A 23916-nucleotide genomic window follows, 5' to 3' on the forward strand; every position below is an offset into this window, starting at 1 on the left:
CCCAGAGGCAGAAGATGAGTTGGAGGGGAGGGGGTTGACCTTTCGGTGAATCAGTTGCTCCTCTGGCTGTGCTTCAGTGTCCCAGGCAACCCCTGGTCCAGATGATCCAGGGCAGGCTGAAACCCGGAGAAGGTGGGAAGGGGGCAGCCAAGGTCCCTGGCTGATGAGGGGCTTGGAATAGCTCCTGTTTCCAAGTCACCACCGTGGTGGGGGGGACTCACAGATGTATAAAACATCACTGCAGGCTTCCCTGGTGGCGCAGTGGTTGAGAATCTGCCTGCCAATGCAGGGGACACGGGTTCGAGCCCTGATCTGGGAAGATCCCACATGCCGCGGAGCAACTAGGCCCGTGAGCCACAACTACTGAGCCTGCACGTCTGGAGCTTGTGCTCCGCAACAAGAGAGGCCGCGACAGTGAGAGGCCCGCGCACCGCGATGAAGAGTGGCCCCCACTCGCCGCAACTAGAGAAAGCCCACACACAGAAACGAAGACCCAACACAGCCAAAAATAAATAAATAAATAAGATTAAAAAAAAATGTTTGCTGAGTAAACTGCAAATAATCAATTAAAAAAACAAAAACAAACATCACTGCCTTCAAGGAGTTAGCAGTCTTGTCAAGAAGGCCAAGTGAAGGATAAAATAATTCGAGATACGTTGTCAGTATGTTCATATGTTGGACAGTTTTCAAAGTGTTAATAACATGGCAAACTGTTGAAATATAAGTATAGAAGTTTGGTCTTGTATATTCAGAGGGTAAAATTTCACCTGGCAACAAATTTCCCGAAGACCCACTGCGACCTGGATTATATATCAGTTAGCTTGGAGGAGGCGAGGTCAAGTAGAAGGGGAATTATTTAGATCTCAAGAGAATGACATTCACACCACACGATTTAGTGTATACCGTGAAGTCCTTATTCAGGTGAGTTTTCACATCACGTAAACGGGCACTTCGGAGGATATGTGCACCCAGAGAGATCAATGTCTCCATTGATCTGGAGCCACAGAAGGAGAAAATTACAAGGTGCATTTGGATGACTGACCACTAGGAAGTTGTTTGTGGCTTATCGTTTGTACCCTAGCTTGGTACCTAAATTAAACAAACTACACTATTAAAATAAGACATTTCTTAAATGTCTGCCATGTACTGGCCACTTGGCTAGGTTTTGGGAATTAAAAGTTCAGGAATGGGGCTTCCCTGGTGGCGCAGTGGTTGAGAGTCCGCCTGCCGATGCAGGGGACACGGGTTCATGCCCCGGTCCGGGAAGATCCCACATGCCGCGGAGCGGCTGGGCCTTTGAGCCATGGTCGCTGAGCCTGCGCGTCCGGAGCCTGTGCTCCGCAACAGGAGAGACCACAACAGTGAGAGGCCCACGTACCACACACACACACACACACAAAAAGTTCAGGAATGGTCTCCCCATCACTAGGGCTCCCCGGGTCACTGGATGATGCTCTGTAGAGAGATTATGGAAACTCCCTGTGAGCTTTTCTGCTGTGGCACCAACTCTGAGGGCCCTCAGCCCGGAGGACTGACCAGGTGTCTCTGGTCACCAGCATGTGTTGGGGGCCCAGGAGTTGAGTTGTCCTACTGTTCCTCCTCCTCCCTGTCTCCCTTCATGGCTCCTCTGTGGATGTCTTCCAGCCCTCCAGGCCAAGAGTAGAAAGCTTTGTGAATCCTCTTCCCAACCATCCATCTTTAGTTGCCAAGTAAGTTGTGTGAATGGAAGTCACTTTGGAATGGGCATGTCCCCTGCCCCCGTTAACAGCAGCCTCTTGGGTGTGAAGCCAAGCAGCTGTGTGATGGAGGCACCGGCTTGGGGGAGGCCAGTCCTGGCCAATGTCAGGAAGCTTTCCAATTGAGAAGCCCCTTTTGTGGATCCCAGACTGGTGGGGAAGGGGCCCTTGACAGATACTCCCGTTATATCTTCTGAGTATTTCTTACCTCAGAGGCAGGAGGAATGTTTTTTGAGCCCATTTGTTTTAATAGTGTAGAGGCTGGAGATGTCTTTGGAGCCCATTCAGTCCTTGGTACAGAGCTGGGGGTGGGGAGGTTGGCCGGGACTTGTCCAGCTTTGGGTGCTCTACAGAGAGAATGTCTTGGCCAGAGGGCTGGGCAAAGTGAATGTGCAGATGGCGTTGTAGAGACAGTTTGTCAAACTGAGGGTGGCCCGGTGGGTTCTGGGTTTCTCATCAGGGTCTAGAGACATGGGTCTTGTCAACCTCCCCGCTGGACAAGTGGAGTAATGTGCTGTGCTGGTGCTTTTCCTTTTCTAGGGCACTGCAGTCATGGGACCTGGGTCTGAGCCTGGTCTCCTTCCCTCCCTCCATCCCTCCCTCCCTCCCTCCCTCCCTCCCCTCCCTTTCTTGTATAGTTGATTTACAATGTCATGTAATATATATATACCACATCTTCTTTACCCATTCATCTGTTGATGGACATTTAGGTTACTTCGGTCTCCTTTCTTTCTAGCCATGTGACCTTGGATCAGTTCCTTAACCTCCATTTCTTTGGGTTTCAAATGGGTACAGCAATACTTACCAACAGGGCTATAGGCTAGATTCCGTAGGTGAATACTGGTACAGCAGGAGTTGAATAAACACCCTTGACCTGGTTCCTTTTATCCTGTCGGCAGTAGAAGTGAGGTGCAGGGCAGGGCAGGGCTTACCCAGGTTTCTGCAGTTTGGTTTCTGCCCTCCTTGGAAGTGCTTTGTGCTGATAATGTGCTTTGCCGTTGTTAAGTGGGTGCCCTCCCCCCTCCCCCCGTCTCTGCGAGGGAGGGTTTTAAATCACAGCAGAAGAGATCAAGACTAGAGATGAGAAATTCTGGACAGCCGGAGTGGTTTGCCCACTAACAGGATGGCGGGGCGGGGGGGCAGTGTTGGACGCCACCACATTTTTGGTAAGTTGCCCACGTGGGCAAGGTCGGTTTCGAAGGGTCAGGAGCCTTTCCAGTCTTGTAAACCTGTCTCAGGCTTGGCTAAAATTTGGGCTCTTTACCTCCCCTCATTGGCAATCCTACAGGCGTTTTATTTTATTTTTTAAATTTTTATTTATTTTATTTATTTAGCTTAAATTTTGCCTTCAGTGAGGAGCACCTTTGACAAAATACCTTTGGTTTCCCTAATCTTTCAGTGAGTAGCATTTTCTTGAGTTTTGTGATTACGTGGCAGGTAAATAGCAAAAGCGATAACTGATGAACCAAAGCCTTCAAAAAACATTTCTTTACCACGTTTTATTATGGAATGTTTCAAGTGTGCACAGAAGTAGAGAGACTATCAGTGAACCCCAGGCACCCATCACCAGCAGCAACATCTTGCAATCCTGTGTTCCCCACTGTCCCGTTTTAATGGTAAAGCTGTTCACAGATACCATATCACTTTACCCGTAAATACTTGTGTTTATCTCTAACAGATAAGAACCTTTAAAAGATCACATTTTCACACCTAACAAAATGAATAACAGTTCTTTTTGTATCATCTCATGCCCAGTCCTTTTTCAGATTTCCCTGGCTGTTTGAACAATGTATTTTTCTTATGATTGGCTTAAAGCATTTGACTAGAAACAACGGTTATATTTTGATTTGATAAATAGTGTGGGCCTCTCCTTTTCCCTCACGTGATGCCCTTACTCAACCCAGTGACATAATTTTAAGTGTGAGGAAAGAACTATGTGGTAGATAAATAGCAAAGTAACAGCTGATGAAGAAGTGCATCAAGAAGCAATTTTGTAAGCTTTTTATTATGGAATATTTCCAAATATATACAATAAAGATGACAGCAAAAGCAAAATAGCCCAGTGGTAAACTCACCTGCTGATGGACTGTTTGCACATGTCTAAGCCAGACGCTGCGTTCCAGACCGCGGCCTCAAAAATCCTGCTGTAATTACATGTCTTCTGTACTGGGAACCAGGCTCCCTGGGAGATAAGAGAGGCCTTGTCCTTTCACCTCCAGTCTGAGACATCCAGTGACTTGTTCAAGGTTGAAGACCCAAGAACAATGGTCATTGTTGGTGCTGGGAGTGTACCCTGGTGCTCTCAGTTCTTTGGACGCAGGACGGTGCCTCACAGCGGCCCAGCTGTGCCAGGCGATCAATGCCAGTTCTGTGCAGGGCAGGGGAAGGTTTCTTTCGTCAGCACTATGGTGTGTTTAGAACCGGGGGCCCTGGGATTGGAGAGCTGCAAGGGGCGTGTTTGTCCCCGTGGTCCCGGTGGGCCTGCCTTCTGGAGAGCAGGCCCTGGAGATGTTGGCAGCTCCCTCACAATCCCCAGGTAGAGGGAGGGCTGTGCCCACAGAGGCAGAACGGGCTGAGGGCCAGCCAGCCACCTGGCTCCCCGCCGGAGAGAAAGGAGAGGAGTAGTAGGTGAGAGCAGGGACAGAGCTCTGCCAAGGCAGCTGCTGTCTTCGGGTGCGAGACTCTGGCTGTGGCTGAGCGGAGGGAGGTGCCGTTACTCATCCTGGCATCCCGATTCTTCATCCACCTCTCGTCTCCCACGCTCCCTCTTCCCCATGGGAAGCCAGCAGCTGCTCATGAGCTGTGAAGGGCCGTCATGAGGCATAATTACAGAGCCCGGGGCTCTGCCCACGCAAAGCAGCCCCCTCCCCTCCCTCAAAACCTCGGGCCATGGTCGGGGACCCTGTTGTGCCCGGGGTCTGCGCTCTTTTCCAGGGAAGCTTCCCTGACGGGTGCGTGTGTCTTTCTGACTCCGAGACTTGGAGATCCTGTGCTTCTTGTGTCCTGGGAATGACCTGGGGGTGGGGGGTGGGGTGGGGGCAGTTTGGGGACAAGGCAGAGATAGAAATAAAGGGGAGGATTTGTGGGGAGGAAGGTACAGCCCTGCTGAGTCTGGGGAGCCCTCCACAGCAGAGAGGCTCGCCAAGTGAGCACGTATTTGAGGAAGTTAGAGGTGGTATGTGACTTGGCCCTTTGAGCAGGCCAGTTTACTTCTTAGGCTCTTGATTTCGCTTCTGTAAAACAAAACGGTTGGTCTCCGTTGTTTCTGTCTCCTCGAGCCCAAATACTTTGTGATTCGACCTCCGTGGGCCAGGGGTCTGGGCGTGGTGGTAGCTCCCGCGTGCTGCTGGGTCACGAGGGCCTTGGCCTTGGGCACCGTCCCCTGCCTCAGGCTTGCCCTGGACCGACTCGTGCCAGCTTGGAGCCCAGCCACGTGAGCATGGGAGCAAGCGGGAGCCCAGGGGGTGGATGTGGAGGCACTTTTCTGGCTGGGGTGGGGGGCGCAGAGAGAGGCTCGGCATCTGTTGGGTCCCAGCTGCGGCAGCAAGCATTTGGTTTGGGGGCCCGCGTGGGATGTGCCGTTCCCGGAGACCCCGCCACGTGTGGCTGGCAGGCTGGGTGAGCCACAGTGATCGTGCAGGGGGAGCCGAGTGTGAAGGTCAGAGACGGCAGCGGCTGGCCAGCCCTGACCTGCTGACTTGGGCTAAGAGCCCCATGCCCTCCCTCCTGCCAGCGGCTCTTGGCTGGACCGGGGACCGTCTGTAGGGAGGCATATGGTGCCCACCTGAGGCCGAGGGACAAGCGGCAGGTGAGTGAAGCGGGAAGCCCCCGGGTGTGGTGTGGACGTGCGTGCTGGGCCCAGAGGTCAGGTGCAGGCTGATGGCTCACACAGGAGACAAGCAAGGTGGGCTCCATCCCAGATGAACCTCCCCAAAGCCCCCAACCGAAACCCCTGAGTCACACCCAGCCCTGGTCACTCTGGGGCCCTGGATGACCAGGGGAAGTGGGAATTGTCCTGCCAGAAACTGGGTCATAGCACCCTATTGAGTGGCTGGGCCTTCCCCGCACCCAGGGTCTCACCACAGTGTGCCTTCAGGGTTCCTTTATGGCAGGTTTTTAACTGTATGATTATTTATAAAAAAGAGCAGGAACAAAAATGCTGCTTTAAAAATTTTTTTTTATTTTATTGAAGGATAGCTGATTTACAGCGTTGTTAATTTCTGCTCTACAGCAAAATGATTCAGTTACACATACGTATACATTCTTTTTCATGCTCTTTTCCATTATGGTTTATCACAGGATATTGAATATACTTCCCTGTGCTATACAGTAGGACCTTGTTGTTTATCCATTGTACATGTAATAGTTTGCATCTGCTAACCCCAAACTCCCAATCCATCCCTCCCCCACCCTCCTCCCCCTAGGCAACCACAAGTCTGTCCTCTGTCAGTGAGTCTGTTTCTGTTTTGTAAGTAAGTTTATTTGTGTCGTATTTTAGATTCCACATATAAGTGATATCACATGGTATTTGTCTTTCTCTTTCTGACTTACTTCACTTGATATGATAATCTCCAGGTCCATTCACATTGCTGCAAATGGCATTATTTCATTCTTTTTGATGGCTGAGTAGTATTCCATTGAATATATGTACCACATCTTCTTTATCCATTCCTCTGTCGATGGGCATTTAGGTTGTTCCATGTCTTGGCTATTGCAAACAGTGCTGCAATAAACACAGGGGTGCAAGTGTCTTTTTGAATTACGGTTTTCTCTGGGTATATGCCCAGTAGTGGGATTGCCGGGTCATATGGTACCTCTATTTTTAGTTTTTTGAGGAACCTCCATACTGTTCTCCATAATGGCTGCACCAGTTTTTATTCCCACCGACAGTGTAGGAGGGTTCTCTTTTCTCCATACCCGCTCCAGAGTTTGTTGTTTGTAGAGTTTTTGATGATGGCCATTCTGATTGGCGTGAGGTGGTGCCTCCTTGTAGTTTTGATTTGCATTTCTCTAATAATTAGCAACGATGAGCATGAAGATGCTGTTTTGATGAACACAAACCAGAGGTTGTGGATGGTAGCTGAGACCTTCCACCAGCCTTCATTCGTTGTTGGCCAGTGTCTAGGCCAGCCTGTCCAGTAGAACTTCCTGTGATGCTGGAAATGTTCTGTGTCTGCACTGTCCAGTGTGGGACCACCAGTCACATGTGACTCCTGAGCCCTTGAAATATGACTGGTGCAACCAAGTAACTGAAAACCTAATTTATTTCATTGTAATTAAATGTAAACAGCCACCTGTGGCCAGTGGCTCCTGCATAAGACACTGCAGATCTAGAGAATAGTAAGTAGGTAATTGCAAATGAGAATCATTTTTTTCTTTACTTTTTATTATTGGAAATTTCACATATATACAAAGTAGTGTAGTGGAGCCCTATATACCCTTCACACAGCTTCTGTAATCACTAACCCACTGGCCAGTCTTGTTTTGTCTTTACCTTCCTACACCCTGACCACCCCAGCTCTCACTTCTGTATTATTTTGAAGCAGATAAAAGCTTTTTAATTTTTGTTTTTAAACAGCTCATCTTTAACCCCAGGACAGAGCAAAACTATTTGACCTTGATGTTTTCTCATCCCTTGGGACTCTTGACATTCTGATTTATTGATGAGCCTTCCACTAAACCAGCTGCAGGCCCTGTATGATGTCTCTTAAGACTGCTCACGGCTTCCTCGTATTTCCCTAATGAGAAATACGCACCATGGATCTTTCATATAATTTGTAATATATATTGTTTAATATGTTTTATATTATACAGTTTAATATTAGCTGATAACAGCTCAAACTGTACATGGTAACAAACTGTACATGGTAACAAACTGTACATGGTAACATTTGGGACTGATTAAAAATTGATTGATGTCCCGTATGTTCAACACATTTCTAGATCTGCAAAAATTGGTCCAGGAAAATTGAGTTTGACAGAAATAACGGAAAACTCCATGGCATAGGCTGTATAATGAGTAAAGTTTGTGGATGAAACTACTCAGCGACTCAAATTGATTTGAAATTGAAAAGAACTGATCCTAATGAAAATAATTTTGACTAAATAAAAATGAAATAATTAGGAACACTGGATATGAAAAATAATCAAGGAACTAAATGGACTTCTTGGCATTCTCTCCAGAAGATGCTTCTGATTAAAATGTTTGTGTCCGGAACATCCTCAGGGTCAAGGTGGCGGATGCCCATCTCTGGCCATTCTTCCATTAACCTCAGACAGGCTTGAAAGGGTGTGGAAGGAGGAAGTTTTCAGAATTGAAAGTCTCAGACTCTGGCAACTTCCCATCCCTGGGATTGCTCAGAACACTGGCGGACAACGAGAGCTTGAGTGAAACTGAGAACACATGTCCCGTCTCCCGCCCACTTTGATGTTCATCCTGATATCCCTCCCTTGCTGGGGATCTTTGATCTTCCTGAGATGGCTCAGAGAGGCATCTGTGGCTTTTCTTCATGAGCTTCTAGCTGGGGGATGGATTCTCCCAGCGGCACATGCAACAGTCACTGTAAAGGGGCAAGGACAAAATTGTATCTTTTTTTTTAAACAGGCAAGGACAGGGGCTTCCCCCCAGCGGATGTCCAGTGCAGCAGGCACCTTGACCTCGTCCTGCTCTCCTGTGGGGTGGGGTCATCCCAGCCAGAGTACTCGGGCCATATAGAAGGCGGGCCTCCCTGTGGTGCTCTGAGGCCCATGGCACCGAAGGGCCGTTGCTGCCCTCACATTCTGGACGGCCTCTGTGCTCCCCAGGCTGGTGACTTTCTGATCCTCTTTAGGAGGCAGTGGGGCACCCTATGTTCATTTCACGCCCAGGTGTCCCGAGGTTTCCGGAAGCCTCTTGTTGATCCGTGATTGTTCCCATCGAGCACTGGGAGGTGGGTGCAGATGGAGCCCATTGGTTCCTAAGTAAACCCAGAGAATCCCTTTGGGTTTCAAGTGCTAAAGGCGTTCATAGCGAATAGGGAAAGCCATCCAGAGGCCCCTGACCTGAATGGGAATGTGGTTTTGATAGAAGAGAAATTGTGACCGCCCCAGGCTCCCCTGGGAGTGGGGTCCGAGTTGTTACCAAGAGCAGGTGAGGGAACAGGGTCGGGGTGCAGGAGAGGTCACGCGTAGAGAGCTTTCAGCATCAGCCTCTATAGACCCCACCATCTGCTCCCCGACTCCTGACTGGGAAAGCGCTCAGCTCTTACACCGGGGATCCCACATCCCTTACCCCCCTCACTCGCGCTCTGTGGAAGGGAAAGGTGGTCTCCTTGGTGGCTGACATCTTTTCTCCCTGCAAACCCCCTACCCGTCCCCATCTATTTAGCAGTGGCCAGCGTGACCCTGTGATTAGGGAAGAGAAGTAAGAGGGACCTCGCTTGGGCTTCCCTGGTGGCACAGTGGTTAAGAATCCTCCTGCCAATGCAGGAGACATGGGTTCGAGCCCTGGTCTGGGAAGATCCCACATGCTGCGGAGCAACTAAGCCTGTGCGCCACAACTACTGTATGCTGTAGAGCCTACGCTGTAGAACCCACGAGCCACAACTACTGGGCCCGTGAAGCCCGCGTACCTAGAGCCCGTGCTCTGCAACAAGAGAAGCCACCGCAATGAGAAGCCTGCGCACCGCAACGAAGAGCAGCCCCCACGCGCTGCAACTAGAAAAACCCTGCATGCAGCAACAAAGACCCAACTCAGCCAAAAATAAATAAATATAAATAAACAAACAAATAAGAAAAAAAAAGGGGCTTCTCTGGTGGCGCAGTGGTTGAGAGTCCACCTGCCGATGCAGGGTACGCGGGTTCGTGCCCCGGTCCGGGAATATCCCACATGCCGCGGAGCGGCTGGGCCCGTGAGCCGTGGCCGCTGAGCCTGCGCGTCCGGGGCCTGTGCTCCGCAACGGGAGAGGCCACAGCAGTGAGAGGCTTGCTTGACCAGCACCTCTTGGTCAGAAGTGTGTAGCCCAGTGGGTGGTACTTGGTAGAAGCTTAGCAGGGAGGCACTGGGTCAGGGTTTTAATCTGGACCCACCCTTGCTATCTGTGTAACCTTGGGCAACTTCTTTAACCTTTCTGACCTTGGTCTCCTTTATAAAGTAGGGATGACACTTGGAGGACCTCACAGGGTAATTATGAGATCTAAATGAGATGTGTCCCAGAACACCTTATTATGTATTATACTCAGAATAAATGCTCCAACAGTAGCTGCTATGATTTTCTTTGTAATCATCTAAATCCACACTTAGGGTTTGTTAGGAGTCAGGTACTGGGTTAGTCTTGTCTTGCAGGCTTTCTGCGTGATCTGGAGCTACCCTTAGCTAGAGCATGGCTTTGGGCAGCCGAGTGACACGACCCCTACTCTTTTTCAGTTTCTACAGCTCACTGGCTGGTGTGAATCCCAGGTAGGGGCGCAGTCCTGCACAGTTTGCGCCGCTATCTGGTCTTTGGTCCCTCAACAGCTCCTCTGGCTGTGTATTATTTATGGGTAGACTGTCCACTTGCCCCACGATCATGTCATTGGCAACGTTACCCAGGTTGCAGGCACCTTGTAGAGCAGAAATAGCCCCACCAAGGGTTGGGGGCTCTGGTTTCCTGGCTCTGGCCAGCTACCAAGTAGCTGTGTGATATTTAACAAGTGGCCTTGCTTCTCTGGGCCCTCCTTTGAAATATGAGGGTTGAACTGGATGGCCTGCAAACCTCCTTCCACCTTCTACCTCTGTTGCAACCAGCGCAAACATCTGGGCGCTTTTGTTCCTTCCTGAGGCTCATGGTGGGCTGGCGTGGAGTGGAGTGAAGGCCATGGCCGTGGCCTCGACAGTGGCCGGCCTCTCCACCCTCTCCCCTTTTGTTGATGACACCGTGGGAACCCACTTATCAAATCCATTCACAAGCAGCCTTTTAACACTCTCCCCATAGCGCTGTTTCCGTGAAAGCCATTAGTGTTCACGAGTCATAAAGATATTTTACCTTTTTCCTGTGTTGCATTGTACAGCGCCAGCCTGGTTCTGCTAACATCTCCTCAGCGCTGTGTCGGGCAGGCCTCAGCTCTCTGGTTTGCTAACTGGGTTTCTCTGCCGTGCGTGAGCCCCGCTGGGCCGTGTGTGCACTTGGGGAGCCCGGGAGTGTAGGGCCCTTATTCAGATAATGTATTAATACCAGGGCCTGGGTCCTTTGTTGGAGTTTGAAGGTAAAACCTAGTTGGCTGGGTTAAAGATTTCTAGGTATCATCTTTCATATGATGGTGAGAGCCAGATACAGCCTGCTCTTTTCTTGGACTCTAAGTTGTCTTCTGATTTTTGAGGTCACGTGTTCCTGTTAGGAGGGTGGGAAGTAGTCTCTGAGTTAAGCCTCCTCGGTTAGACATGGGTGTGAGCTCTTGGATGCCTCCTGTGCTCCATGGTGCCTGGTGCCTGACACCCTCTGCTTCGAGAACTCTTCCCTAAGAAACCTTGGACTAATCACTCTCTCTTTCCAACATTCCCATGTGCTTTACACTGGTCACTTGTCACTGTCTGTCTTGAATTGCAGTTTGTAATGAATGTGTCTGTTTACCCGACTGAGTTGGAACCCTTTATGTTGGTGTGAACCCCTCCTCCCCAGAACTCAGCGCCCAGGAGATGCCTCATCAATGTCCAGCGGCTCGTGTCCTGCTGGGGGCGGGCGATGGCATGCTCCCTTCCCCACATTGTGTGCACCCGCCTGGTCCTTCCTTGTGTGTGTGGGTTTAGAAAATGTTTTATGAAATGCCTTACAAACAGGCCATGTGCTTTGGGGTTCTTTAGGAAGCCCCAAAGTTGTTTCCTTGGGCTTAACAGTTATAAAATAGGCTCTGAGCAGCCTGAAAGGAGTTGAGGGAGATCTGACCAGTCTATGCGGCTGCTATAGTCACATCTATCATGTTTACAGAATAGCCCAGCTGTGTGGAGGGGAAGATGTGTTATCATTTAGGTTTAGATTTGGCCGAACATAACAGAAAACCCCCAAATAACACTGGCTTGAATATGAGACTTTATTTTCTCTGTCATGTAAAAAGTCAGTTCAGGGCAGGGACCTAATTGACTGTTCCTTCATCCTTAAGAGAGTTGCCTCATGATCCAAAAAGGCTGCTGAAGCACCAGCTGTCATATTAATATCACAGATGGAAAGACAAAGGAGCTCTCCTGAAAGGCTCGCTCAGTATCTATTTATATCTCGTTAGCTAAAGGTTAGTAAGAGGAGTACTAGCTAAAAGTTAGCAACAAGGTTAGTAACAGGGGTACAAGCCTCACTCAATATCTATTTACATCTCATTAGCTAAAAGTTAGTGACAGCTGGGAAGTAGGTTTTAGCTGGGACATCGCCTCACCTGGAGACATGGGGGCTCTATTTCCGAGAAAGATGCAGTGAATAGACAGTGAGTACAGAACACGTGTCCAGCACTTACTTGAATGAATGAATGAGTGAGGGGATAAGTGATGGAGAGATGCCATCTGGGTTAAATGTATACCAAACCCTCATATTAGCAGGATCCACAATATGACAAGGAAAGCACATTTCTGATACCACAAGAGGGACAGAGCCTTGAGGAAACTTCAGAAACTCCCCAGGGACTCAAAAGAGAGCATGTTCTACAGGGCACTTCAGATGGGCATCCTCTTTTCCCTCTTTGTAGGAATCCGGTTCCCTTATTTGGAACACAGCAGATGCACTGCAGCCGGTCAGGAGGGGCTGGACCTGGGTCACGGCAGCCACATTTCAGAAGGTTCCCATGAGGGCATCTGTTTTTGGCTTGTCTGAAGAAAGAAAAGCTTCATTACTCAAGCAGGGAGACGTGGCTGAATTGAAATACTAAAATTTCCTTAAACACAGATCCCTTCTTAGAAAATGTTAGAATCCTGTGGGGTTAGTTATGGTCTGATGGTCCTGGTTTGAAGCCTCTAGGTGGTCTGTGGTTCAGCATGGGACGGCTTCTTAGTGCCAGGTGCCCTCCAGCACGTCTGGGCAGGTGGAGGGCCCCCGAGGGCTGTCCTCACACTGGAGAAGCGCGGTGGACCTGGAGCTCGGGCTCTGGAGCAGTGAGTGTGCTGCTGACAGCAGGTGGTGCTGTCTTCTCAGTGGTGTGTCCTAGAGGGTGGCCCCTGGTCCCCACTGTTTTCCTTAGGCACACCTGTGTGGTCCCAGGGCCACACAGTGGGTCTGCAGCAGGCAGATCCCCCGGTGGAAGCTTTAGCCTGGCATTCATTCACAGCCTCTGTTCTTGACTCCTATTTTTTTTTTTTTTTTTTGCAGTACGCGGGCCTCTCACCATTGCGGCCTCTCCCGTTGAGGAGCACAGGCTCCAGACGCGCAGGCTCAGCGGCCATGGCTCACGGGCCCAGCTGCTCCGCAGCATGTGGGATCTTCCTGGACCGGGGCACGAATCCGTGCCACCAGGGAAGCCCTTGACTCCCTTTTGAAACCTTGATGGGAGCCTTTGTCAAGCCTCCTGCAGACACTGTTTCATAACTCTGCTTCCTCCAGGCCCCCCACCGACCCGCATTTTCAGATCACCCCCATCTCCAGCCCTCAGTTCGGGATCATCCTCATTTAAGAAGCCGTCCTGGATTCCCTCCATGGGAAGAAATTCCTCCTTCGTGTCCCCTCCCTCTGGTACTTCTGAATGTCCACTCCCTCCCCAGTTTGGCTCCCTGACCAGGTAGTTGTTGCCTGAGGGTCGGGTCGGGTGTGACCCGCAGTTACAGGATCAAAAAGATGGAGGGGGCACCGAGGGGTCACACAGCTGTCCCTCACCCTGGGGGCTGATGGGCTCGAAGTCTGATTTTGTTCCTCTCAACTGCCTTTGAAAAGTGTCCTTGGCCTGTGGTATCTGAAGACTTCCTCTCAGTCACGTGAGACTCACTCTGGGAATGGGTGTGGGCCCAGATGTTCCACCCACCTCCTGGGTCCCAGGGACTGCCTCGGGGGTGTGCCCCAGTTTATGCAACTGACTGAGGGATCCGGTTAGCCAGGGGTGAGTGGGAGGCTGCAGCAGGCCAGCATCTGGCAGCGGCTTGCCTGAACCCTGGCAGGGAGTTCAAGGTGGGCCTGCTGAGAGCAGTGACAAGGATTTGCTGCAAATTTCTGGTGCAACCTCATGGCCCACTCCTGGGGGACGCGTTTCTACTGCATGAAAACAACAGAATGCGAGTCAACTATGTGACTTACAATTTTCTAGTCCCAGTAAAAGATTTAAAAGCAGCAGGTGGAATTAGTTTTAAATAATACATTTTAACTCCTTAGGTACAAAATATTGTCATTTCATCATGTAATCAACATGGTCATTATAAAGGAGATCGCTATTCTCTTTTTGTTCTAAGACTTTAAAATGTGGGGTGTTTTACACTCAGTTTGGATCAGTGACGTTTCATGTTCCCGATAGTCCAGGCCAACGGGGCTCTGCTGCCGCTTCTGTTGATTCTCCCACTTGAAGTTCCCTGAAAGCAGGGACAGCATCGTGACGATCAGGGCCTTCCCCCAACCCATCGCAGGTGTCGGCGCGTGTGATTTGAGTGGGGGCCTGTCCCGCAGGGTCACCGCACGGGGAGGCAGGGCCTCGGAGCGGCTGGAGTCTGGTCCAGCCGCGTGAGCTCAGGGACGGCCCTGGCCTGTGGAAGCCACGGTTCCCACTCAGAATGACGCTGTTGGACAGTAATCTCCGGGGCTTTTCTGATTCTCACGTGCTGTGAGCTGAACCATGTGTCTGGGCAGGGGTGCTGCTGGAGACACTGATACCCTTGGCCTCATTAGCAAATGAGATCATCTCTGTGAAGGGCCACGGTTGACACTGTACCCAGCACGGATGGGCCAGTTCGCTGCCTCTAACTCTGACCCAGAGCCTGCGTGTTTATCTGGTATGTTGGGTCCCGGGCTGTGAAGACCCTCCACTCCCCCATCCAGCATCTACACAGACCTGCAGGTGCCCGGCCTGTTCCAGGCTGCCCAGGCAGAGAAGGACAGGACTCGTCCAGGCCCTCGGGACGCCCACCTTCTGGAGGGTGTGATGAGCCAGCAGGAGCCCCTGCTGTGTCCGAGGCCTCATGAGGTTTCTCTCTCGCGCAGGCGCAGCTGGAAGCTCAGAGAGCCACGCAGGACTTCCAGAGGGCCACCGAGGTGCTCCGCGCCGCCAAGGAGACCATCTCCCTGGCCGAGCAGCGGCTGCTGGAGGATGACAAGCGGCAGTTTGACTCGGCCTGGCAGGAGATGCTGAACCACGCCACCCAGAGGGTATGAGTCTCAGCGGAACGTGTCCGTGGAACCAGGGCCAGGCTGGGCTTACGCCTGGGTGCGCGCCTCTGCCTTGAGCCTGCCTGTGGGCAGGGGCGGGGCATGCGTCTGCGTGTGGGCGTGGGTTGGGGAGAGGGGCTGGGCTTGCGTCCGCCTTGGGTTCCTGCGGGCTCGGGGTGCAGGTGCCCGTCAGACCCAGACTTCCCGCTGGTTTCCCCGAGCAGAGGAAACAGACCCCCAGGCATGTTGTGCGTCACAGGTGGTCATCTCCATGGGGTCTCTGCGGGCCTGGGACTGAGCCGTACTCCGCGATGACAGTCACCCGGTGACAGGTGTACCTGCCCCTTCCCTGTCGTTTGAGGTTTGTCTGGTTCAGATCACCCCTGACGGTCCTGACTGTGGATGGGGCTTTCCCGAGGGACCCGATCGTTCTCCAGAGTCCCCTCCCTCTGAGTCCCAGGGGACTGACTGGGTTTGGAGCCTGGGGTGGAAGACCTTGCTGAGCCTGGACTCGGGGGTGGGTGCCAGTTGGTGAGAAACGGGGGCCATGGCAGATGAGGCCAGAATACAGGGGGTGCGCAGGCCGGCCTTCGGGCTGGGCTGGGGTCTGGGGAACCAGTGTATGCACAGGAAGTGGGCTTTGACTCCTAGGTTTGGTGCCATCATTGTTTGGCCCTTTACCAGCTCCCACGATCTGCCCTCTGGCCATATTGCTGAGAATCAGAAGTGGTGGGTATAGCTGGACTTGTCACCTCTTTCCTCCCCTCCTCCAGCTGGTTTGCTTTGGGGAGGTGGGTGAGGCCTTGGATGAAGGGTGATGTAGAGGGTGGGAGCTAGTCTGGATTCCCTGAGAGGCCGCCTGCGGGGCTGAAAGAGAACCTTTTCAATGTCACCTGCCACGGTGGCTCAAGTCCTGGGGGACCTGATAATTAAAGATGGCCTTGTGGTTCCTTAAATGGAATGCCTGACACACAAACGGCTTAGACTTGGTGTCAAATGTGGGTCGACTCTGTAGCACCTCCCCTGAACCCCGGGCTCCCAGCCGGGCTTGTGTGGCCTGGGGCCTCCTGCCACCTAGTGAACACGATGTTGGGAGAGCCAAACGCAGCTTTCCTGGGTCCACTGGGGAAACGCCAAAGGGGAGGTTGGAAATCTTGGAAATTTACAAGCCACAGCCTGACAGAATGAAAAGGACAAGAAAAAATATAAAAATTAGAGTAGCTCCTTGCAAGAAATTAGCGGAAGGCCTGCCTTTCTTTCCTGCCCTTCGTCCACCCCAAACAAGACCCAAATCAAGCTAGTCAGAATCATTCAGAAATCACTTAATCTGTCCTTTAAAAAAGAACAAAATGGGTTTCTGCTTTTTTTTTTTTTCCTTCTACTCTTTAAGTCCTGGGACCATAAGTGGATGGTGAGTGGCAGTCCGGGAGAGGTGTCCTCAAGACCTCCACATCCCATGACTCCGGAAGCACCATTCACACCAGTCTTTGGGAATGGCGCTTCTTGGGGTTGTGCAGTGTGCAACTTGTGGGGCTGTACCAAACGGCCCTACGCCTCCTGACGTCGCATGGGGCCCCTGAGGTCCCAGGGAGGGTCATCTGATGTGTGCTCTCACTGAGGTCACTGAAGGTTTCTTGGTCATGGGGGTGTAACCCCTGCGGATGAGCAGATTTTCTGGGTCACAGGCCAGGATTTCCACCCTGGGGCTGCTGTTCCTCTTCCCTAGATTCCTCCCCAGTTTTATGGGCCTCAGATGCTGCTCCTTGACCTGATGAGGGAGAAGGAGAATTGGAAACTGACACCAGCAAGAGACAGAGCCCTTGGCAGAGCTGTCCTCGACCATGTCCCTGTGTCACTGAGAAATCCAGCCTGGAGGGGGCACACTCCAGGGTTGTGACGGATGGTACAGGCGCTCACGTGTGGCTTTGCTGTGAGCCGCGCTCTGACTGAGTATGCATGGCCCCGGCACGCTCGGCTTCCTGAGTGCTGCTGGACGAAGACAGCGAACGGCCTGGAATATGTCCCCGGCCTTGGCTGACTTCTAGATCCTCCAGGAAGCCTGTTTCTTCAGGAGAAGGGAGCGTCATCTCACCCTCTTCTCCTGAAGAAACTGCCACATAAGAGTCTAGAGAAAGATGCAGAGCTCAGAAAGGTCCAGGCTGTCTTGAGGAAGTGGCAGTGCTTTGGGCTGTGTGACCTCCACCCCAGGCACAGTGGAAGGATCCTGGGGTCCCCAAATTCCTTACCTGAGGCCATCCGTGTGTCCCTTCTATTCCTTCAGACTTATGGTGACAATGGGCAGCTCCACTTGGAGCCACGCTGGAGCCCCGGGGTCTCTCTTGTTAGGCCACGTGCAGTGCCCTGGGCAGGGACAGAGGAACAGTTCTGCACTCAGAGCTGGGATCAGCAGGGCTTTGGAAGCCGTGACGCACTTGAGTGGCCTTACTGGGGACGTGGCGTCCCTGCTGCTCCCACTTGGGCTTTAGGCAGCTGAGGCCCCTCCAGCTTCACCCAGTTTGGCCGCGGAGCAGCCCTTCTAGGGAGGAGGTGTGGGGAGGCATGAACTGTCAGGGACCAGCAGCTCCTGGAGAGGAAGGCCCTGGGGGCGTGGATCTGAGCCCTGGGATGCACATGGCCAGCTTTTCTGTGCTGGTGGGCATGTACCACCTGTCCCCCAAGGCCCTGGGAAGCTACCTCCTTGGCCCTGTGTACCCAGGGCTGCAGGACGAATCAGAAATCAGCCTGAATGGGCTGAGGATCTGAGGAGACCGTGAAGCCCCCTTCTCGGGAACGGAGGACCCTGCTCTTAGCTCCGGGATGTTGGGCATGAGGGTGGATGGCCTCGAGGTTGGGAGAGCTGAATGTGAGACAGAGGAGCCGGGCTGGCTGGACGTCTCCTGGTCGGTTGAGCTCATTCTGCCGGCAGGGGACCCAGCCTGGCTGGCAGTGCCCGTTGGTGTCCCTGTAGGAAGTATCTGTTTGAGCATCTTCTGGGTGTTGCTGTGAGCAGAGGGCCTGGGCTGCCCTGCGGCTCCCGGGAGGGGGCCCGTCAGCACTGCTGGGCCCCATTCTGTCTATTCTGCTGACCCAGGGGGAGGCCTGTGGCTTCTCAGGGTCCCGAGCACCAGCGGTGGCCTCCCCACATGCTTTTTCCAGGGCCCGCTACCTGCTGCCTGCCTGGGCCATGGTGCTGCGGCTGTTCTGGTCACTCAGGCCTCACGCCTGGGGCCTCAAAGCCTCCCATTGGGCAGCAGCGGGTGGTCAGTCCTTGGGCGTTTGGAGCCGGCCCGGGGGGCGGGGTAGGAGCGTGTGTCTGTGGGTTTTGGGAACCCCAGGGATGCTGCCTTCTTAGTCGTTAGAATCCACAGAGGCCAGTGCACCCAGAGGTTAGCACAGAGCCCGTGGGTCAGCCCCGGGACATGGTCCCCCTGGGGAAGAGGGTCCCAGGGCTGTTGGTGCCCAGATAGTGATTCCTCCGGGAGCCTGCCAGCTCTGGGGAAGGAGGCGGGAAGCTGAGCGCTGCCCGCGGAGGGTGGACGGGTGGCTCTGCTAAGCACCCCCAGCCCACGCCCTTTCCCCCAGCACCCTGCACCGAGCCCCCCAGCGCAGCCTTTGCTGCCGGCCCCCACCCACGCCCCTGGGCCCGGTGGCCCTGACAGCCTGGATCCCAGCTGCCTGAGTAGCGCGGTGCTGCTGGGCGTCTGCCCCGTGAGGCTGGCGGTCCGGGTTTGGTCTCCAGTGTGCTCTGTGCACACAGTAGGTGCTTAATCAGAGTACGCAGCTCTGAGTTGAATATGCTGGTGGTAAACTGAAGAGCGTGGTGCTGATCGGGGGTTCAGGGGCCCAGAGTCCAGGCCAGTTATCTGTCAGCCCAGCCTTCGCGGAGGTCTGGGCGCTGGCGCCCCAGGGCTGGGTTGCACGTGCGTCTGGCCACCTTGAGGTCTGCAGGGACATCTGCGTTGTGCTTCCATTTGTGGCTTCCACCTTCCCAGCATCCGCCCTTATCCGCACATTCCTTTCCCACCCCTGGGCACACAGTTCACAGCTGGTTCCATGTTTCAGGGGCTGCTTGGTTACCTAGGAGACGTAACCAAGGTGACCTGCTTGGGGACTTTCTCCCTAGAGGCGGGAAGCGGAGTGGAGACTCTCCTGCGAGAGCAGGGGGTTATGTGCACGTGGGGTCGGGGGGTTGGGACGGGGGATGGTAGATGGACTGGTGGGGGTGAATCGGGACGGCGTCCTTGCTGCTGCCTCACTCTGCGCCGGCAATGTTGCCAAGTGCTCGGAGCCTTCAGAGTGTTTAATTTTAGGAAGAGTTTTGCAGACGAAGGGCCAAGGAAGAACAAGGGCCTGTGTGCAGTCGGTGAGAGCCCTGCTTCTTGCAGGGAATGCTCTGTATTGTAGCCTCAGATCAGAGCTTTTGTAGATCGCCTATTTAAAATGCTTTCAGACTGGTCCTTAAAGGTGAACCCTGCACTGAATCCTCTTGCAGTGGAACAGATCACAATAGGTTGCCTTCATCTGTCTGATATGCTTGGGTTTTGTGTGTTCATAAAGGTTACACCAGTGAATCCTTAAAGATTAAGATTTAAGACAAGACTGAACAGTTACTACCGTTTCCCTAAGTGACCAAGCTGGGGAGGTTTCGAGTGCATTTTATGTCACTGTGACATCTTTGGTGTTAGAAGCCAAGGGGAAGGGTTCTCCGGAGCCCCTTGGTCTTGATTGAGAGGTCATTTTAGCAAGCCTGTCACCACATGCCAGCTTGTCTCACTTCCCTATTTCCATTCTCTTTGTTTTAATTCTGTTTTTAAAAGTATCTCAAGCATTAAAACCATTGTTGAAAACAACAAAAAAAACATTGTTAAAAGATACACATTTTAAAGAAGGTAAAGGGTGAACTCTGATAAGTATAAAGTGTTCTCCTGTCAAAGATTTTATTTAACTCATTAAGGATGGAACTACTAAGATGTTACAGCTCTTTCAAAGGAGAATTCAAAAAACACACTCATACAGAGGTTTAGGAATGCTGAAATGAATTTACAAGATACAGAATTGGTCAATATTTACAGGGCAATCAATAATCAAATGCATCTCTACTGGACACAATCTTCATTTCTAGGGGTAAGAATCATTTATATTACTATCAGTTTTCCTCGACTTACAGGGTCATAAAATAGCTCCAAAACAACGAAAGGCAGAGATAACCTGGAAGGGGGCAGGACACCCAGACAGGACAGGGCACCCAGTCGTTTTATGCTCATATCGAAGTCTTTCAGAATTTTTCCTGACACTTAAAAAAACCCCTTAATATAAGTGCATAAGTAAACTTCCCCAGGCTGACTGTGGCTGTTGCCTGGAGGGGGTGATGGACCGCTGGCTTCCTCCTGGGTGGTGTCCTTCTGCAACTGTCCTGCTGGGTCTCCTCCCTGCTGCTCTTTGGGTAAAATAAAGCACAGCCCTCTCGCCCCACCTCACTGCTGCTTTTCCAGTTCATCCCATAACACTTGGGTGAGTTGTAAGTAAAAGATGAGAAGGAAGTTGTGAGCCGCTGATGTGGCCTAAACTGCTGTTTATCTCCTGCATCATCTCTCCTCCCAGCTGGCCTTGTTCTGATGCTTTTTAGGTGATGGGGGAGAGAACCAACACTGTCCCTGTTTCTAGGAATGTGCCTTTGAGCTGCCATGGAGGGCCCTTGATTGTTAGGTTTTGAACTCATTTTTTTTTTTTTTACGGTACGTGGGCCTCTCCCATTGCGGAGCACAGGCTCCGGACGCGCAGGCTCAGCGGCCATGGCTCACGGGCCCAGCTGCTCTGTGGCATGTGGGATCCTCCCGGACCGGGGCACAAACCCACGTCCCCTGCATCGGCAGGCGGACTCTCAACCACTGTGCCACCAGGGAAGCCCCCTTGAACTCATTTTTAAAACCAGAATCTCCCACCAGAACACTGACTGGTCACCTGGTCACAAATTTTTGTAAACCCCAAAATCTGTTCAGTTTGACCCTCTGGATCCTGGATTCTTGTCCACCAGCTAACTCAGGATATTTGGGAAGGGGCCAAACAGCTGAGGTCACCATTGCCTTGCCGTCCTGACGCGCACATACCTGGCTTTGTAGGGCTCCCAGGTCCCTGACGTCTGAGTTCCCACTGGTACCGCCTGCCTGCCCCTCAGTCCCTGACCCTAGGTGAGAACAGGAGGTACCCACAGTGGCTACTCAGAGGAAGTGGACGTCAACTAAATCAGAGAATGTTTTTTTTTCCCTCTGATTTTTTGTTTTTCCTTCTCTTCTTTCCTGCTCATTGCCTCAGCCGATCTATTTCATCTGATCTGATGTGATTTTTCCAGAATAGATGAAAAGGGAAAAATAATCCTGTTCTCTTTGGAAGTTCATTTAATCTTAGTCTGCCCACTAATTTCCTCAAATAATTTTTTTTCATTTATTTTAAAAACATTTTATTGAAGTATAGTTGATTTACAATGTTGTGATAGTTTCAGGTGTACAGCACAGTGATTCAGTTTTATATATATACATATATATTCTTTTCATATTCTTTTCCCTTATAGGTTATTACAAGATATTGAGTTTAGTTCCCTGTGCTCTACAGTAGGTCTTTGTTTATCTACATTATATATAGTAGTGTGTATATGGGAATCCCAAATTCCTAGTTTTTTTTAATTACATAAGTAATACCCCAACAAGGGACCATTCTGGGTTTGGCTGGGCTGACCTCTGCTGTCATTTGAAGGTCATGGAGGCGGAGCAGACCAAGACGAGGAGCGAGCTGGTGCACAAGGAGACGGCAGCCAGGTACAATGCGGCCATGGGCCGCATGCGGCAGCTGGAGAAGAAACTCAAGCGAGCTATCAACAAGTCCAAGTGAGCCTGGGCGAGTGGGTCCCTGGACTGCTGCTCGTTTCCTCTTCCTCATCTTCTCAACCTTTTCTGTGGCCTGCCCCACCAGAGCCCCCTGCCCAGGCTACCTGTAACCCCCCAGGGGTGGGGCTGCTCCGACCTGGGAGCACAGGAAGAGGAATTTCAAGAGTAAACCATTAGCTGGCCCGTGGGCTGGGGCTGGGCTTTGGGAAACTCAGGGCGTGCGCTTGGCTCTGTGGCTGATGGTGTGGATGAGGCCCTGTCCCTCATGACCTTGTCAGCACAATGGGGTGAACTAGGTACATAATACACATCCTTGTAGACCAAGAGCTGATGAAGTGGAGCAAGACTGGTTTCTTTTCTTTCTTCCTTCCTCCCTTCCTTCCTCCTTTCCTTCCTCCCTCCCTCCCTCCCTCTCTCCCTCTCTCTCTCTCTCTCTCTCTCTCTCTCTCTCTCTCTCAGGATATTTATTTCAAAAGTTTCTTATAATGTTACCAAGTCCAAGCTCACTCTGCTTAACACACGACAGGCCAATAAATCAGGAGATGAGGTGTTGAGGCAAGGAATATGACTTTATTCGGAAAGCCGGCAGACTGAGAAGATGGAGGACTGGTGTCCCCCAAAACCATCTTTTTGGGGTCTGGATGCCAGTTTCTTTTATAGAACAGAGAGGGGGAGGAAGTGAGGAAGTAAAGTAAAAAGGCCATTAGTTGTGCCTGGCTTGGCCAGCATCAGGGAGGGGTTGTGTTAATTTCTTCTTTTCTGCCGCCATTCTCAGGTGGGCAGGGTCAGATTGTCTCCCTGTGAGCTGAACAAAGGCCCATTAGTTTAACATTCAGGCAGAGGGGCAGGGTTCCCTGAGGCAGGCCATTATGTGTGATTATAATAACAAAAGCAATGAAAAGCAAAGGTTAAAGTCAAAGAAACAGATCCAACATGGAGTCTTCCCTGTTATAATAATACCAAACACTAGGAACAGTTAATTTGTCCAACAGTATAGTCTTTGGTTAAATAACTCTTGACACTTCCAAACACTGGAATAGTTTAGAGCAGTTAAAATAATGACATAGATTCTGTCTTCATTAGTATATAAATATGTTCATAATATTTATATGTAATAAAGGTAGGCCATAAAACAGCACTGAAAGCACAGTTCATCTTATTACTGACACACACAGATGGGCCCAAAGGAATTTTTTTTTTTAATGTATATGTTTTTTATTCAAGTATAGTTGATTTACAGTGTTGGGAAGACTGGTTTCAATGGAGGTTTTCTTCCGCTTTTCTCACTACCACTCCTATATGTTGTCATATGACAGTGATCTTGGGGACTAACCCCAGCTTCACTCACAGTTGCTGGGCCTCCAAGCAAAGACATAGGACCTGGAATGGCCTAGACCCCACAGCCAGAGACAGACCCCGAGCTCATGGAGGGTGAAGGGCTCAAGAATAAAGTATTGTCAACTCCTCGTGCTCAGACACCCGAGTTCCTGAAAGAGCCAGCGTCTTCCCGCTGACCCAGAACCCACAACCCGTAGAATGTTGGCCTTTCTTGTCCTCTCTCTTGCCCGTGACCTGGCTGGGTCAGAACGCTGTCCGGTCCCCCTAGTCCAGCACAGAATCCAAGAGGCCGACCTGAGCCCCTGTCCCTGTGGTGCCTCTCCCTTCCCTGGATGAGCTCGGCAGAGCCGGTGTGTGTTGAGGCAGCTTCTTCTCAGCCTCATCCGCTAGGCATCCCTAGGAGAGGAGGTTGGGCCACCTTAGCTGCTGGGCACGCCCTATGTGGCCTTGAACAGCCCCCCCAGAGAGGACAGTGAGCCAGGGTTTGGGCCCCTGGGATACGTGTGCCTATGTGTGGGTTTCCCGTGTCTTGAGATAGGCCTTCTGGCAGCTTGGCCCTGGGGGAGTGTCTGTATCCGTCAGGCCCAGGAGCTGGGAGCACCCCCTTATCTCATGGCTCCTCAGAGCTGAGTAAATGCTGGAGGATGGCCTGGCCAGCTGCAGCCACTGCCCCCTGGACACCCC

At 51.7% G+C, this 23916-nt stretch overlaps 1 protein-coding gene across 1 annotated transcript in view; it reads left to right on the top strand.

Moving 5' to 3' along the window:
* Window positions 1–23916, top strand: part of SH3BP5 (SH3 domain binding protein 5) — a 75228-nt gene that overhangs the window by 46579 nt on the left and 4733 nt on the right. Inside the window, exons 5-6 of the mRNA XM_024747513.1 lie at window positions 14849–15013; window positions 21764–21894. Of these exons, the coding sequence (XP_024603281.1) occupies window positions 14849–15013; window positions 21764–21894 (296 nt within the window). The remainder of the gene's footprint in view (window positions 1–14848; window positions 15014–21763; window positions 21895–23916) is intronic.

Source organism: Neophocaena asiaeorientalis, unplaced genomic scaffold (genome assembly GCF_003031525.2).
Source record: "Neophocaena asiaeorientalis asiaeorientalis breed wild unplaced genomic scaffold, Neophocaena_asiaeorientalis_V1.1 scaffold33, whole genome shotgun sequence".
Classification (NCBI taxonomy): Eukaryota; Metazoa; Chordata; class Mammalia; order Artiodactyla; family Phocoenidae; genus Neophocaena; species Neophocaena asiaeorientalis.